General features: G+C 40.0%; 1 protein-coding gene across 1 annotated transcript in view; it reads left to right on the forward strand.

The window, feature by feature from the left end:
* ABCB5 (ATP binding cassette subfamily B member 5) overlaps positions 1 to 8,152 on the forward strand; it is a 114,968-nt gene extending 106,816 nt beyond the window's left edge. Inside the window, exons 26-27 of the mRNA XM_003788491.1 lie at positions 6,309 to 6,455; positions 7,909 to 8,152. Of these exons, the coding sequence (XP_003788539.1) occupies positions 6,309 to 6,455; positions 7,909 to 8,106 (345 nt within the window). The 3' untranslated portion in view covers positions 8,107 to 8,152. The remainder of the gene's footprint in view (positions 1 to 6,308; positions 6,456 to 7,908) is intronic.
* The last annotated feature ends 9,214 nt before the right edge of the window (positions 8,153 to 17,366 follow it).

Below are 17,366 nucleotides of genomic sequence, written 5' to 3' on the forward strand. Positions count from 1 at the left end.
CTGGGACCACAGGCGCCCGCCACAACGCCCGGCTATTTTTTGGTTGCAGCCGTCATTGTTGTTTGGCGGGTCCAGGCTGGGGGTTCGAACCCGCCACCTTAGGTGTATGTGGCTGGCGCCTTAGCCGGTTGAGCTATAGGCACGGAGCCTTAAGTTTAAATTTTTAATCCAGTGAAAGTTTATCTCAGTTAATGGTGAAAGGTGTGGGTCCAGTTTCAGTCTTCTATAGGTCGCTAGCCAGTTCACCCAGCACCATTTGTTAAATAGGGACTCTCTTCCCCACTGAATGTTTTTAAATGGCTTGTCAAAGATCAGATAATGGTAAGTAGCTGAGTTCATCACTTGGTTCTCTACTCTGTTATACATATCTAACTCTCTGTTTTTTGTGCCAGTACCATGCTGTTTTGATCACTATTGATTTGTAGTGTAGTCTGAGGTCTGGAAGTATATAAAGTGATTTTTAAACTCACTTTAAAAGTAAATAGCTAAGTTTAACAACCAATGTATCAAACAACTCATCTAAAGCCACGTTCTTTGGTGGAGGCTAACTTTTATACTCTTAGATCTTCCCTCACCATCTCCTGTCCACACTGAATGGAGCCTATAGCAAGAAACAGGCCATTAACACAATCGCTCTCACTCTGGCAAGGTTCTACAGTACTAAGTATATTAGAAGGCTTAACATATGTGTTATAAATATGGTGACCTTGTGAATTTCTTTAAGTGGTAATTCTCTTTTTAACCAAAGCTCTCACTGCATTGTTCATTTGTGGTCAGACTGTTATCCAGATAAGCCTGATAGTTTGTTTTCATTTATCTATTGCAAGAGGATATTCAATTATATTTGTACCATTTAACTTTAATCTTTTTTTTTCTTTTGAGACAAAGTCTCACCTGTCACCCTGGGTAGAGTACTATGGCATCATAGCTCACAGCAACCTAAAAGTCCTGGGCTCAAGCAATCCTTTTGCTTCAGCCTTCCTACTAGCTGGGACTATAGGAGCCCACCACAACACCCAGCTTTTTTGAGAGACAGGGTCTCAATATTGCTCAGGCTGGTCTTGAACTCCTAAGCTCAAGCAATCCACCTGCCTTGGCCTCCCAGAATGCTAGGGTTACAGGCGTGAGCTACCACACCCAACCTGCCTAAAATTGTTTATCTTTTATTCTTTTTATTACCCTATTCCTCAAATTTATCTGAAACTATATACTGTAAAGGTTCATTATGCTTATAAGGGTATACAATATATCTTCTGGGCAAAGGGCTCAACTACAACTTTGACTTTACCTAACAAATGCAATCGATGTAACCTAATGTTTGTACCCTCATCTTAATATGAAATTTAAAAAAAATAAATAAATAAAAACAGACCTTTTTGGCTCAGCACCTATAGCTCAAGCAGCTAAGGCGCCAGCTACATACACCAGAGCTGGTTGCTTTGAATCCAGCCTGGGCCTGCCAAACAATGACAACTACAACCAAAAAAAAAAAAAAGCTGGGTGTTGTGGTAGACTTCTGTAGTCCCAGCTACTTGGGAGGCTGAGGCAAAAGAACCACTTAAGCCCAGGAGTTGGTTGGAGGTTGGAGGAGGTTGCTGTGGGCTATGACATCACAGCACTCTGCAGGGCAACAGGTTGAGACTCTATCTCAAAAAAAAAAGAAGCCAACCTTACAATTTGTTGCATTTCCTGTGGCATGGCAAGCAAATAAATGGAACCCAGCATCCCCTCCAAATACAAGGCAATAGTTTTGATGTTAACACAGTGAAGCAAAAGTCTAGAAGAGAAGTTCAACTCTTCCAGTAACACTTAGTGAACAAAATTATATCCATACATAAAGCCAGCATAGGAAGAAAGTCTTCACATATAACATATCAAGTTACTATTAATTTTAATCCTCTCTAAGGATTACTTAGCAAATTGAAATGGCTGCCACACTGCTTTCTGAGGATTTCTTTTACCTTCACTACAGACTATAAGGATTACTCCATCTGTCCTGTCCTGCTCCCTCAAAGTTTCCATCCCCTATTTTCATTGCTCCATTCCAGCAGCCAAGCACTTTCACTAGACACAGAACTGTTCTTTGCAAACCAGTAGTCTGCTATTTAGAGAAGATTACCAACACCAATACAATATAATCAGATGAACACAGATCCACAAAGGTACAAACAATCATCATGCACAAAGAGTGTAAACAAAGTGCTGTCTGTAGAGGGGAATGGAGTCGTGCTGACCGGGGATCAGAGGAGGCCTTTAAAGAGTGTAGGGGTGACCTGGAAACTGATCAAGCAGAATGACAACAGTCAAGGCTGTAATAGGGCATTCTCTGTACTGAGGCAACGGGCATGGCCTGAATAAAAACAGAGACGGAAGCTATGGGAGCATGCTCACAACATGATAAGCAGTTTGACTAGAAACTGGCACATATAAAGGTGTGGTGTTTGATGAGCATGTAAAGGTAAAACTGGGCATGTCAATAGTAGGGAAGGAAATTTTAATTTCAACAATTACTAAGGAGAGTCATTGAAGATTTTTGAATAGGTAACATGTTTGGAATTGGACAATGGAATTACTCATCTAGTGGTAGGGAGTGACAAAGAGATGGGGAGTTTGGGAGATTAGTTGGAAGCTATTTTTAGGGATAGGTTTTGAAGGCCTAAATTAGTAACTATAAAGTAAGATAAGGCCTGGTGCCTGTAATCCTAGCACTCTGGAAGGGTAAAGTGGGCAGATTGCTTGAGCTCAAGAGTTTGAGAACAGCCAGAGCAACAGCAAGACTCTCTCTCTACCAAAAATAGAAATAACTAGCTGGGCATGGTGGTGGATGCCTGCAGTCCCAGCTACCTGGGAGGCTGAGGCAAGAGGATCGCTTGAGCTCTAGAGTTTGAAGTTGCTATGAGCTATGATGATGCCATGGCACTGTACCGAGGGCATTGGAGTGGGACTCTGTTTCAAAATAATAATAACAATAAACAAAGTGAGATAAAACAAAGAAATGGATTTAAAAGATATTATAAAAGTGGAATTGCCATTTGTATAAATAATCAACACATTGAATCCCATAATGGCATAAATGTATTTATGATCTATGTACAAATGACAGAATAAAAATAATAAGAAGAAATTAAGTGCCATAAACTTAAAAAAAAAAAAAAGTGGAATTGCCAGGACTTGGCTCAAGATTGTGGAAATGAAAAGGAAAGGAGCCGTGTGCCGAGCAGCCCGATGGAATGAAGCACAGAGCAGGGATGAGGACGGAGAAGGAGCCCCAGAGAGCGCCACACAGGGGATGCTGCTTTCAACTGGGTCTTCAAGACTGAAGAGGAAGAAGATCACCCCACAGAGAGGAGCGAATCCATTCTTAGCAGACAGAATGAACTCATAAAGAAACAGACACCCAGCTTGGCACCTGTGGCTCAAGTGGCTAAGGCGCCAGCCACATACACCTAAGGTGGAGGGTTCGAATCCAGCCCAGGCCCACCAAAACAACAATGACAGCTGCAACCAAAAAATAGCCAGGCATTGTGGCGGGCACCTATAATCCCAGCTACTTGGGAGGCTGAGGCAGGAGACTCGCTTGAGCCCAGGAGTTGGAGGTTGCTGTGAGCTGTGATGCCATGGCACTCTCCCAGGGGGACAGCTTGAGGCTCTGTCTCAAAAAAAAAAAAAAAAAAAAAGAAAGAAACAGATACATAAAAGAGTTTTCAGTGTTTGGGGAAAAATTAAAAATCTTGGAACATAAGGCAAAGAGCAAGGAATTGAGGAGACCAAAATTTAAGCAAGGACTGAATGTGAAGGTTCTGATGTGTTAACCTAAAAAGTCTGGACTCTGTCTCATTAGAAATAGGAAGCTATTAGACATTTTTAGGCAGGGAAATGACATGATCAAATTAAAACAACAAACACCTTGCTGTTGAAACTCAGCCTTTCGTTTGCTCATCCAAGTGGCTTTGTGGGGATGGCAGAGCCAGCCACTTCTGGGGGCAGTTCTGGTGCTTTGCAATAGATGAGAGATATTCTTCATTTTTCTCACTAAGAGTGAATAAGCAAATGTGTCTATACAAATATCCATCTATTTAATTACCACTTGCTGTCCCAGGCCCTTCTGGGGATGTTAAATAACACACAATATATTGTATATTAAATATAGATAATACATAGTATAATATATAGCATTTTTTTCTTCTGAAATTAAAAGTATCATGGGTAGCTCTAAGGGTTTCAGGTGAGGGATTGTGGATCTGTCTGTCACCTCAAACCAGGAGGGCACAGAGTAAGAAGTCAATTTGGAGCATGCTGAGTGTAAACCATCTATAGCATATCTCATGGAAACATCCTGTGGGCATTTCGAAATGTGGCCCTAGGGCAAGGGAAAGAAGGTGATGCACATGGCCTTGATGTCACCGCTCTGTGAGAGACACACAGGTGTGGATGCTCCTAATCCCTGCACCACAGCTCCAAAGTAGGGTTTGGACCACTGGAACCAGCCCCTTGAGCTTCTTCTAAAAGAGGGGGTTTCAAGGTACTTACCATCCCAGTATTTGAGAGAAAATTGACTGAGAATTTCAGTTAAACAGGAAAGAATGAATTCCATGTTATTCATTAAAAAAGAAAAAAAAACCTTCAGTTTAAATACATGCAACTGTTTTTAGGTGGCTATGAAGACTGAAGACAATGTGTACATTTGGAATCTGTTCTGCTAAATGGTAGGCAAAACTTCTGAAATTTACTTTTCATTCAATTCATTCTTTAAATTCACATCCTTCTGCAAGCCAGAGAAGGCCGAAAAATGCAAAGTGATTGCTTAGTTTGGGGTCTTCTTTAGCAAGCCCAGAAGAACAGATGCAATTTAAGCTTGATTGGCAAAAAGGGCTTCAGCTCATTAACATTCCCACCTCACGTCTCAATTTTTGGTTTAAGATTGAATCTTCTGATTTAAGTGGAGACTCTGCACTTGTTTGGGAATGAATGACAGACTTAGTTGTATCTGATTATCCTGCCCTATGATTCTGAATTTAACAAGATGCATTGGAGGAGGAAGGGACCTGGCCTGTTGACAGTTCCAGAGAAATCACAGAGAGATAGTTAAAGCCCATGTTCTTTGCAGAGCATTCACTTTAGAAAAGACATTTTTACTGAGCTTTACTAAGTCAAGCGCCCATTGTTTGATATCAAGCAAGCAGCCTTGCATTTTAAACTGAAAGGTAAACTTTGAGATGAAGTAGACACATTTTGTTACAAGGTGTGAGACAGGTTCTCAATACCCTCTCTACCCAAAAGGTCCCTCCTGGAGGCAGACAGGTGTGGAGGGAAAGGCAGCCCATTCATGCTTCTTTAGGACACTGAAATAAAATGAACAGCAGATGCGTCATTTAAAACATCGTCCCCGAAATGCTGCCACGGGATTCACCCTGGGAAGGTGGTACAGAGGGACCTGCTTTCTCAGTGGAGTTGATCCCTCCACACGTTCTCATCTGGGTACCAATGGCATAGGTTTCCTAGAGCACTGTCGGGGGTTTCTAGAAAGCAGTGTGAGCCCTTAGAAGGAAGATCGTCAATGGATGATCTAGAAAGCAGGCAGGAACCTGCTGCTCACCCCAACTGAACTGAACAACTGTGATTTGGAGGACCAAGGTGCCTTCCAGATTTGTGTGAAAGTGCCTGTACCCTTCTATGGATGGAAAGACTGAAGAAATGGGGCCATTAGTAGGTAGAGGAGCTACGGAAATGCTATGAAGCGCTGAATATCACCCTTAGCCTCTGGTGACCTGAAACGTGGAACAGACTGTTTCAAGAGGCCAACCTGTTATGTCCAAAGACGCACGCACCCCTGAGAATTGCTTCCTGGTGTCTGGAGAGATGTGTCCATAGAGGTTTAGCAAGCTCCAAAGTGAAGGAAACCAGTAGTGACTGACTTCCTTGTTGTTTTTAAATATATTCCTTTGAATCATTATGACCTGAAAATGGAAGGTCATATAAATTAATGAAAAAAAGATTTATATTTACAGCAAACTTGTTCTTGCCAATAATTTTTTTCTCGTGCTTTGATTTGAAAATTTTCCTTCTAGAAACATAATGGCAAAGATCAGCCTGCTGTCTGTGATCGGACTGGATGTGTAAATGAGATGGTCCTGTTTACTCCTGGTCTAGCATTTATTTACAACAAAGCCCAAGAATAGATTTCAGCACTTGTTGGGATGCAAATTTTCAGGAGTAGCAAAATTTGAAATATTTGGTTCTTGCCCACAATTGCCGTACTAATTTAAATAACCCAGCCTTGCTTTCTTAATTGCATTTTCTTGTAATAGAAATACAACACACAAGTCGGACTGAAAGGAACGCAGCTTTCCGGCGGCCAGAAACAAAGACTAGCTATTGCAAGGGCTCTTCTCCAAAAACCAAAAATTTTATTGTTGGACGAAGCCACTTCGGCCCTTGATAATGACAGTGAAAAGGTAACATTCTCTTTTTCAGTTCGGAATATGATACCAAATATGAGCATGCAGTGTCTTGGAAGAAGACACCAAGAAGACGCAAGAAGAACCAAGCTCAGTTGGGGAAAGGGAAAGCCCGAAAAGAATTATAGAGTCCAGTTCCAATTAAAAGGTCCCTAGGTGGTGGGGAGGTTGGAGTTGGGACAGAGAGCATGTCAGGTTCTGGAAAGGTTTTTTCACTTGACTTGGTCTTATTATCAAAAGGAGCCCAATTCTTGAAATGTTTTTCCATTCAAGGAAAGAGTCCGAAAAAAATTACTTTTCTATTTCATTATTATTCCAATGATGCCAAACAAATTAATAAAGTAACATAAATGGGTCAAAGAGTAATCAATACTGCAATATCAGAGCCTGTTAGTTATTCTACCTTCTACAGACTCTTACTCCGCCTGGACTGAGCAGAAAACAGGAAACAAAGGGACATATGACATCATGCCTGAGAGTATCACCTTCTTTTGTCTAATTTTCCTATGTTCTTTTCTCCTGGTAGTTTACTGCACATAGTAGGCACTTATTCAGTAAGTGAACATTGGTTAAATGAACGATAATCGTGAATATTTGTCAAGTGTTCGATATATGCTGTTCTTTCAGTCTTCACAGCAACTTGATGAATTAGCTTATTAGCATACTCACCTTACAGATTAGCTCACTAGGGCTTAAAAAGGTTAAGTAACTTCCCTAAATTCTAATACAGGGTGTCTGACCTAATTGCCCAGGAAGTTAAATTAATCCATATATGATTGCTATGTGTAGATGACTTTCATGTTTGATTCCCAAAGAAACAATGTATTATTAAAGAAAAAAATATAACTTAGAGGAGACATATCTGGGCGATAATCCTGGCATCCTAGCAGTATGACCTTGGTCAGACCTCAGTTCATGTATCAGAAAAATGAAAATACCTCCATTTGGGGGGTTTATTGCAAGAATTTAAATCAGACAGCCATCACTAAAACATTTTATGCATTTAGCAAATACTGGTTTTCACTTCCATTCCCTCTACAAAGCATTGCAACCTCATAGTTAACCGAGCTGCAATTTTAGCCAGGACAGTTCTATAGCTAAATCCTACCCCCCAGAATTATAATCATCTATTACAGAAAATGAGGCAAGTAAATTAGACAATTCTATTTAAGTGTGGGAATACTGCTTCCTAATTTTGAGTTTAGAACCACTTACCTATAAGCAACCACTTTAATTTTATTTACTGTCACAAATGCTTTTCCAACTGGAATTCTTATTTAATGTATCTGTAATTACTTTTTCTACATTCCTATTGAATAGGGTGAATATTTCATTAAGCAGGATGACTCCTTTGGGGATATACATTATTAGATTACCTTAGTTGATTTGACTTAGGCAAGTTTATTAGCTGCTAACCCAAACTGTGGTCACAGATCCTTCTCTCTTCCAGGTGGTTCAGCATGCCCTTGATCAAGCCAGGATGGGGAGGACCTGCCTCATGGTCACTCACAGACTCTCCACAATACAGAATGCAGATTTGATAGTGGTTCTGCACAATGGAAAAATAAAGGAACAGGGAACTCATCAAGAGCTCCTAAGAAATCGAGATGTCTACTTTAAATTAGTAAATGCACAGTCAGTGCAGTGATGCTGTTGAGTTAGCACATATTTTGATCTCTGTGTAATGCAAAGAACTCGTACTTAGTAATTCCTTGGCATGCTTTGATCTCTTTTACTGCATATATCAACACCCAGAATCATGCTACTCAAGTACAGACATGTTCTGTTAATGCACCATCTTCCCTTCAGACTTTTAAAAGCAAACAAAAATTTATTAAATTCATGTGAGTAAATTGCCTATATGCCTCACTTTAGAAAAATGTTCTAGCACATTTGCTTGTAAAGCAGTTTTCTGCAAAGTACATTTATTTTCCCACCAACTTCTACCATTAAAATTGGAAATGTGTTCCCAGAGTAAAAATTATCCATTTAGGCTCGGCACCTGTGGCTCAAGTGGCTAAGGCGCCAGCCACATACACCTAAGGTGGCGGGTTCGAATCCCCAGCCCGGGCCTGCCAAACAACAATGATGGCTGCAACCAAAAAATGGCCAGGCGTTGTGGCGGGCGCCTGTGGTCCCAGCTACTTGGGAGGCTGAGGCAGAAGACTTGCTTGAGCCCAGGAGCTGGAGGTTGCTGTGAGCCTGATGTCACGGCACTCTGCCCAGGGGGATAGCTTGAGGCTCTGTCTCAAAAAAAAAAAAAAAAAAAAAAATTATCCATTTAGTTAAGCTGAAAGTTTAAGCAAAGAGAGCGTGAGATGTAGTTGGGCCTATGGCACTGCAGGAAGATTGTCTTTAATTTGGAACATAAAGAGTTTTATAAAACGCATTAGAGGACACTGTGCTAGTCCTTTTCTCCAAACCGCAGGAATTTCTCTCATGTTATCTCACTCAGTATTTCTCTCAATCGATATATGCTGTTTCCCAAAATTACATGGCATCCCTTTGTTGAGGGAGGAGGGATAAGGAGCATTACAGTGAAAAATTCGGGCAGAATTAGGTGGCTATCTCCTACTCCACCAGTAAGAGAAGTACCTCACATGATCCAGCCTGAAGATTTCATTATTTCAGGCTTTGGGTTTGACAGAATAAATTACAGGCCAACCTATGTACGAACAAATATTTACTTAAAATAAGATCTACTTTTATTGAGGGTGAAAAATTTTAAATGCATTTATTATTAATCAAGTAATTTGTTTAAATGTTATATGTACTTTATTATATGTAACATATGAATGATTGAAAAGTACTGTGTAAATAACAATATTGGTAAACTGAGCTATATCTTCCATTTACTTAAACAGGTAACATCATCTAGTGATTTTGTCTTTGTTATTCACCATATTTTCTTCCATTGACTCCTCCAGCCAGCCTCTCTGAAGTACACTTTGTCAATCATCTGCAATCTTATAAAAAAAAATTAAACTATAAATACATAAAATCATTTGTGTATTATGCTACTTCTTTTTAATAAAAATAAGATTAAGATTGGGGAGTTGAGAAGCAGATGCTTTGTTTAGAAGCACTGGCACTGATTGCTTTGTGGATGTTTCACTATGCACTTGGCAGCTTCTCTTTCTGAAGTAGGGTAGATAGGAGGAGAAGGGAAATATGGTAAGGAGATGCCTAGCACCTCAGCCCAGGAGCACCTCAGGTTCCAATTCTGTAATCCCTCATAGAGAGGCAATAGAGTGCCTCCAATGCCCACTTGCCCCTGATCTTATTGATATCTATCCCTCACCTACAGGTATCAAAAAAACACTTCCTTTTCTAATCAATGGCCTTGTTTTTGTTTTGTTTTGTTTTGTTTTGTTTTGTTTTTTGTGGAGACAGGGTCTTGCTCTGTTGCCCAGCTCCATGTAACCTTAAACTCCTAAGATCAAGCAATCACCTTGTCTCAGTCTCCCAAGTAGCAGGGACTACAAATGCACACCACCACTCCTGACTAATTTTTCTATTTTTTGTAGAGACAGGTCTCACTCTTACTCAGGTTGATCTCAAACTCCTGGCCTCAAACTATCCTCCCATCTATCTCAGCCTTCCAGAGTACTAGGATTACAGGTGTGAACTACCACACCTGGCCCCTCCCTGCTAATTTTTATTCCCATTTTACTCCGAAAGATGTTACATAATGCTTCACAGGCAGAATTCTATCAAACAAAGCCATTGTCCCAGATGGCCAAGCAACCATGCTGAGAATTAGGGTCACAACCGTTTTCAAGGATCTCTGCATTTATCCATGGATAAAATCAGAAGCTAAGTAGAGCCTAAGTACTTTTTGGAGAGAAGTACTTGGGAGACTGCCACAAGTTAAAAATTTTAAGTACTATACCACTCTTAAAAAATATCATTTTGAGTAAAACCACAGTGTTAATGTTATCAAAGCACCTTATCCTCGAAGTTATTCCAGTCAGCTATGGAATTATCTATTTTGATGAGCTCAAAATTTTGGAAATAATTTTAATATTTTTGTAATGAACCATCATCTGTACACATGTTATCAATTCTGTAATTCTGACTTTTTAATTCCTTTAGTTTTTCTTAAAGCAGGGTACTCTATAGCCAAAAAAGAAGCTAAATTAGGAATGGATGCCTTTATCATAAAAAAAGAAAGAAATGAAATGGTACTACAGCAGATTTAAATCTAGGTTTTAAATTTTAAAGCAGTTATTAAAGCTATAAATTATTAAATAACAGCATGTTTAGGTTGGTAGCTCACAGGCTGTTTTAAGCGATGAATGCCAAATTATTTAGGGCACCAAATCAGTGAGTTTAAGACCTGTTGTCGGCTCAGCGCCTGTGGCTCAAGGGGCTAAGGCGCTAGCCACATACACCTAAGGTGGTGGGTTCAAATCCAACCCGTGCCCGCTAAAACAACAATGACGGCTGCAACCAAAAAATAGCCAGGCATTGTGGCAGGCGCCTGTAGGGAAGTACTTTGGAGGGAAGTACTTAGGAGGCTGAGGCAGGAGAATCACTTGAGCCCAGAAGTTGGAGGTTGCTGTGAGCTGTGATGCCACAGCACTGTACCCAGGGCGACAGCTTGAGACTCTGTCTCAAAAAAAAAAAAAAAGACCTGTTGTCTTCTCGTGGTGCCTTAGATTTTCAATAAATACTTGGTGATTCAGTGTGAAAAGGCAGAAATCAGACCAGGTACATTATTGACAATAAAGAGGTGCACACATTTCCTGAAAAGATGCCCTGGAGGCTGTGGCTGTTTTTCTTCAACAATCATGCCTTACCATCTCCTTGTCACAATTATTATCAGTCACAGGTGACACAGTGATAGTTGACTTCTGCTCTAGCCTAGTTTAAGTTCACAAAAACTCTCTCTTTCCATTTGTATAGCAATTTTAATTTTCAGTTACTTTTTAATTTAATTCATGTTACCCTTTTATGATAGTGTATGAGCTGCTTTAAGCTACTTAATTTTGAAATAATTTGGTACTTGAGCATCCCTGGCCTAATTTCTTTTAGAACCTCTAATTTCCCTTAAGACTTTTGTCTAGATTAAGACATATTCCCTAATCTCAAGGAATTCTGGTCTCAGGAAAACACTGATTTCTGCCAGTCATGATTTACAGCCCCCTACTTATTCAGACTGACCTCAGTCCAAGCTTGTCGAAGTGGCCTTGCTCTTTGCTTCGCCTCCACCTCTGGGCCTTGGTATAGTTAAAAAACAAAGAATAAAGGGACAGTTTTAAAAAAAAATACCTGGCCCAGGAAATCCTAAATACAAGACAGCCATCCAGAGAGGTCTGGCTCCATCAGTCATCAGTCAGTGTTGCTGTATTTCAATAGCTCTCGGCCATTGGCCACATCTTATCCTTTGAAGCATCCTTCCTTCCTAGAAAGGAAAGCTGCTCAACGAGTCTTAAAATAACCCAGACACCAATGAGGGTAGCAGTGGAATAGAAACAATTTAACAAAAATAAGATCTAGCATACCTGTAAGGTAAAAGAAACAAGACATGGATGTCACACTGGTTTTATAGCCCACCCAGCCAGCTAGGTCGTACCAGGCCTTACAACAAGTGATGGTGTGTTCTCATGTGAGCTTAGCTCATAGCTAATAAACTGATTTTCACTCTACATGGTGTCTCAGTTGCACAGCATCCATAGCACGTCATATACTTTGCATATGACCTATTCTGTGAAAATATTTCCTATGGCAGTGTCAACTCATGTAGCCACTGTTTTGGCTCTGAGCTCCGATTCCAAGAATGTTTGTGAAGTGGAATCACGGACTGATTGGAAAGTTCACTGATAAGAAACAGTTAAGGAAGGAAACTGGGAAAATTAGAAATGGAAAAATAAGGATAGAGGGTTTGAAATATGCAGTAGATTTCAACTCTTAAACTTCCCTTCCATTAGTAATAATTACCAGAAATTTAAAAGCTCATCTAAAAACCTTTACTATACATTATAATTAAATACTAAATATCCCTACACAGTACCTCAAGGAACTCAACTTGCCTCCTTTTAGCAAAACCACACTGACAAAGACCGTGTTACTTTCTGACTGCTGCTATAACAAATTACTCAGTGGCTTGACACACGACAAATTTATTATAGTCCAAATCTGAAGTCTTAAATAGTCAGTCTCCATGGTTAAAATCAAAGGCTTCATTCCTTCTAAAAGCTTTAAATAAGAGTCTGTTCCTTGACTCGGCGCCTGTGGCTCAAGTGGCTAAGGTGCCAGCCACATACACCTGAGCTGGCAGGTTCGAATCAGCCGGGGCCCACCAAACAACAATGACGGCTGCAACCAAAAAATATCCAGGTGATGTGGCAGGCGCCTGTAGTCCCAGCTACTTGGTAGGCAGAGGCAGGAGACTTGCTGAGCCCAGGAGTTGGAGGTTGCTATGAGCTGTGAAGCCACTGTACTCTACCCAGGGCGAAAGGTTGAGGCTCTGTCTTTATTAAAAAAAAAAAAGAATCTGTTCCCCATTCATTTTCCACTGCTAGAGGCTTCTAGATGCCTGCATCTCTCTGACCTCTGCTTCCTTCATCACACCCCCATCTCACTCTGCCTTTGGCCCTCCTCTTACTTTTAGGACTTTAGTTATTACATTAGGGCCATGGGGGATAATCTGATAAAATCTTCCCATCTCAAGATTCCTAAACTTAATCACATCTCAAAGTCCCTTTTGAACATATTTCACAGGTTCCTGAAATGAGAATGTGGGCATTTTGGGAAGACCATTACTCACCCTGACACAAAGCCTATCTATTCAAACGCTTCTTCCTTAGAAAAAGCAAGGCAAAATTTTCAGATTTGCATGAAGTAAAAGCTGAGAGAGAACCCTAGAAATATCCAATCCAGCATCATCATCATATTCAGAAAGAGCAAAAACTCACATCTCTCGCCTCCAATCCCTGCACTTTTTCCCCTGCAACACGCCACCTACACTTACTGCTGGGCCAGTTCTTAGAATGGATTTGTCGTTCTCTCCTCCCTTTTGCTATGAGACTCCACTATTGCTATTTCCTTTTATCTGGAGACTAGATTTATTAAATAGAAGCTTACGCTAAATTCCACTTTTTTAACATCATTATTCTCTTTCTACTAAATAATTTTATGTGCTAGCAGTAAAAATGTCATCTTTAATACTGTAAATATATGAGCTTTCACATGCTACTGATCCAGTACACTTCTGAATTTTCCTAAAACCATTTCTGACTACTGCTTCTAATTATGGGTGGTATTTTTTGTGAACTGTTTCACAGAGCACGGGATCAGCACGTTGTCTCATTTAGTCCTCACATGGATCTATAAAGGCAGATGTTATTTAACATCAGCTCTATTTAAAGAAAATTAAAGTTTAAGGAAATTAAGAATCTTGTTGAGAGCTGGACTCTGAGATTCAGATCCTTCTCTTTATAACACCAGACTAAGTCTTTTTTTTTTTTTTGAGACAGTCTCACTATGTCACCCTGGGTAGAGCACAGTGGTGTCACAGCTCATAGCACCCTCAAACTCTTGAGCTTACGCAATTCTCTTGCCTCAGCCTCCCACGTAGCTGGGACTACAGGTGCCACAACGCCCGGCTATTTTATTTGTTGTAGTTGTCATTTTTATTTAGCAGGCCTGGGCTGAGTTCGAACCCGCCAGCCCCAGCGTATGTGGCCAGTGCCCTAACCACTGAGCTATGGGAGCCGAGCCCAGACTAAGAGAGTCTTGTTTCTAGCACCAGGGTCTACTGTTCACAAATTACCCAAGGAAGATGGCCAGTTGCAGTCATGGCTCACAAGAGTGCATCAGGTACACGTGAGGATCAAACAAAAATTTTGACAAGAGCTACATGGTCTAATTTAATGAACCAGCCACACCCTAACAATACTCTCTACATCCATATCACAGAAACAAAATTGAATTCAGCTCAAAATATAAGATCTGTTTTTCCTCTAGTGTTTACTTACATGTATAAGTGTTGGGAATTGAGACAGTTTTTACATGGACAAAATTGCAGAAATATAAGAATTACAAGCTAATGTGAAATACACATTTCACAGTTAAAAGTATAGGATCTCTGACTATAATGTCATGGAAATATTCTGAAAAACTTCTCCAATGCATTTGAGTTTACTAGGCTTGTTTTCTTAGAGCTTTATACTTAATTATCAAGGTTCAGTTTAATCCTACTAAAATGTTTTTCTTTTTAAACTGAGTGAGGACCTGATTAAAGCAAAAGTTAAGACAATTAGGTGTTTATAAATGAATCCATTCACAGCTTCATTAGTAGACTGAGAGAAAGAATGGTCTAGTAAACTAATCCACTTTTTTATATGTAAATGGTGAAATTCCATCATTCACAAGACAAGAAAAACTTGCTCTCACATAGAGCCATTCTGTTGATCCTCAACTTACATCACGGTAATATAATACTGGGTTAAAATATTTTGGCCCAGTGGAAAGCCAAGAGGAGATTCTAGGAAAAGGGTTGGAGATGTTAAAATACCAGAACATTCTGGATAACTGTGAAGTAAAAAGAAAGAAAGGTCAGAAGAAAGGGAGAGAGGGAGACTATTTGAAACTAATCAAACAGCAAAAAATGTAATAGACTCTAGCAATTAAGGACTGGAAGGAAAAAATATTCTACTATTAAATCCTCAGAAAACCTAAAAAAAGAAATGTTAATTTAAATGTAAGTTCCTAGTCCTATGTCCCCAGTTCAGGCAGAATTACACTTCAACTACATCAGTTTCATAAATTCCTTTAATCCCCAATTTTCTAGGGCTAGGTCCCCTGAGAAGAGAGAGGTTAATGAATGACAAATTAGCCAAAAAGGAAAGGCCTGGCTCTCACAGAATGGTATGTACAAGAGGCCAAAGGGAAATAGGATGGTGGGGTGGTCACGGAGAGTCAGAGCAGGGCAGAATGCTTCCAAGGATGAGGAAGGCCATTACTCAGTCCAAGGAGAAAACCTCCAAAGTAGCAAAGGGAAGGTAAGTGCTTTCTGATTAAAAACTCTGAGAAGTCTATGTGAATGCCGAGAAATGGAGAATTATAAAATGGAAAGTTGCTGGCACTGAGTAGTAGGAGTAATATCAATAAACTAAGCCAGACCTACTAGAAATAAATTCACAGTCACTGAGCACTCATCTATCAGGCTAAATAAAAGGTTGGCCATGAACTCACTGTAAGCATGAACTCACCAATAGGATACATTCTATTACTATTCAAATTTTACCAACTAGGGAAACTGAGGCATGGAGGAATTAAGGAACCTTCCCAAGATCAAACAGCAAACAAGTAACAGAATGGGGATTCAACCCAGAAAATCTGAGTCCAAAGCCCAAACTCTGCTAAGCTGTTATCCCTCTAAAGCAGAGCTGGAAATGGTAAGGTACTTTTGAATTGTTCATACAGAAATAACAACTTGCTATTTCCCTCTTCCTTATACTGCAAAAATACAAAGGTACGTGGTTCCTCGTTGGTTAACATTTTGGCATGAAGCTAGATTTTTTCCTGCCCACCCACACTATGATAAAATTCTTGTACACAACCCAATTATAGCTTGGAAGGGTTAGAAATACGGCTGCGTCAGCAACAATCCATTTCCCCACAACTCTTCAGTCTTCCGTGCCTTCCAACAAACACACTCACAAGTGGAGGGGTAGATCAGACCCTGGTACCTACAGACATTGTCTCTCACTGTTGAATCATCCCTGCTACCTTTATTTTCAGGTTGTTTATCATAACTCTTTTGTTCCATCTGCAACCCACTTGGTGATGCATCATTCGTGTCTTTAAGATCCAAAAGATCTTGATAGCTGTATCATGCAAAAAATCAACACAGACTTACAAATGCTGTAAGTGGAAAAAAAAAAAAAAAAAAGGAGTAACACATGCATTGGGTAAAGCGTTGGCCAAAGTGAAGTCATCAAAGTAGTCTGAAGTCAGGCATGGTGGCATGTGCCCAACTACCCAGGAACCTGAGGCAAAAGATCACTCAAGCCCAGGAATTGAAGACCAGACTGGGTAACATAATGACACCCCTATATCATAAAGAAAAAAAGGGAAGGAGGGGCTCTGGTTTATTTAACTATACTGAGGGTCTAATTCATAGCTTTGTAGAAGTAATGAAATTATTTTAAATTGGAGTATTTGATAATGGACTATAAAATTCTATACATTTCTACAAAATTCTGTACAATTCTAAACATCCTTATGACATTAATCCATTAAGTAAATTATATAGGGCCTGGTGCAGTGGCTGAGGCCTGTAAACCCAACATCATGGAAGGCTAAGGTGCATGGATTGCCTGAGCTGAGGAGTTTGACACCAGCCTGAGCAAGAGTGAGAACCCATCTCTAAAAAAACAGTCAGGGTTGTAGTGGGCGCCTGTAGTCCCAGCTACGTGGGAGGCTGAGGCAAGAGAATCAAGAATTTGAGCCCAAGAGTTTAAGCCCAAGAGTTTGAGTTTGCTGTGAGCTGTGACGCCATAGCACTCTACTCAGGGCAACAAAGTGGGACTCTGCCACAAAAAATAAATAAATAAATAAATACATTTTAAAAAGTAAATCAGATCACAACCTCAGCATAGGTGCAACCAGCAAGAGAAGTGCAAACATCATGAAATTTTGCTCATACACTTCAGAAATGGGTAAGACAGTACTCAGGGTTTTTCTCTTATTGTTATCTACTGTATTTCAAGTTGCTCCTTCAGTGAAAATTGGAATCCTCATAGAAAATTCAGTTGGTCAGACTAGAGTTAACCCTTCTCCTTTCTCCATGTTAATTTTTATCAATGTGGATTATAGAGCTAAAGATAAAAGACACTTTCCTTGACTTACTCAAGTAAATTCCCTTAAATGCATAACATCTTAGTACAGCATATAAAC

Source organism: Otolemur garnettii, unplaced genomic scaffold, assembly GCF_000181295.1.
Source record: "Otolemur garnettii isolate 467f Iridium unplaced genomic scaffold, OtoGar3 scaffold00028, whole genome shotgun sequence".
In the NCBI taxonomy this organism is placed as follows: Eukaryota; Metazoa; Chordata; class Mammalia; order Primates; family Galagidae; genus Otolemur; species Otolemur garnettii.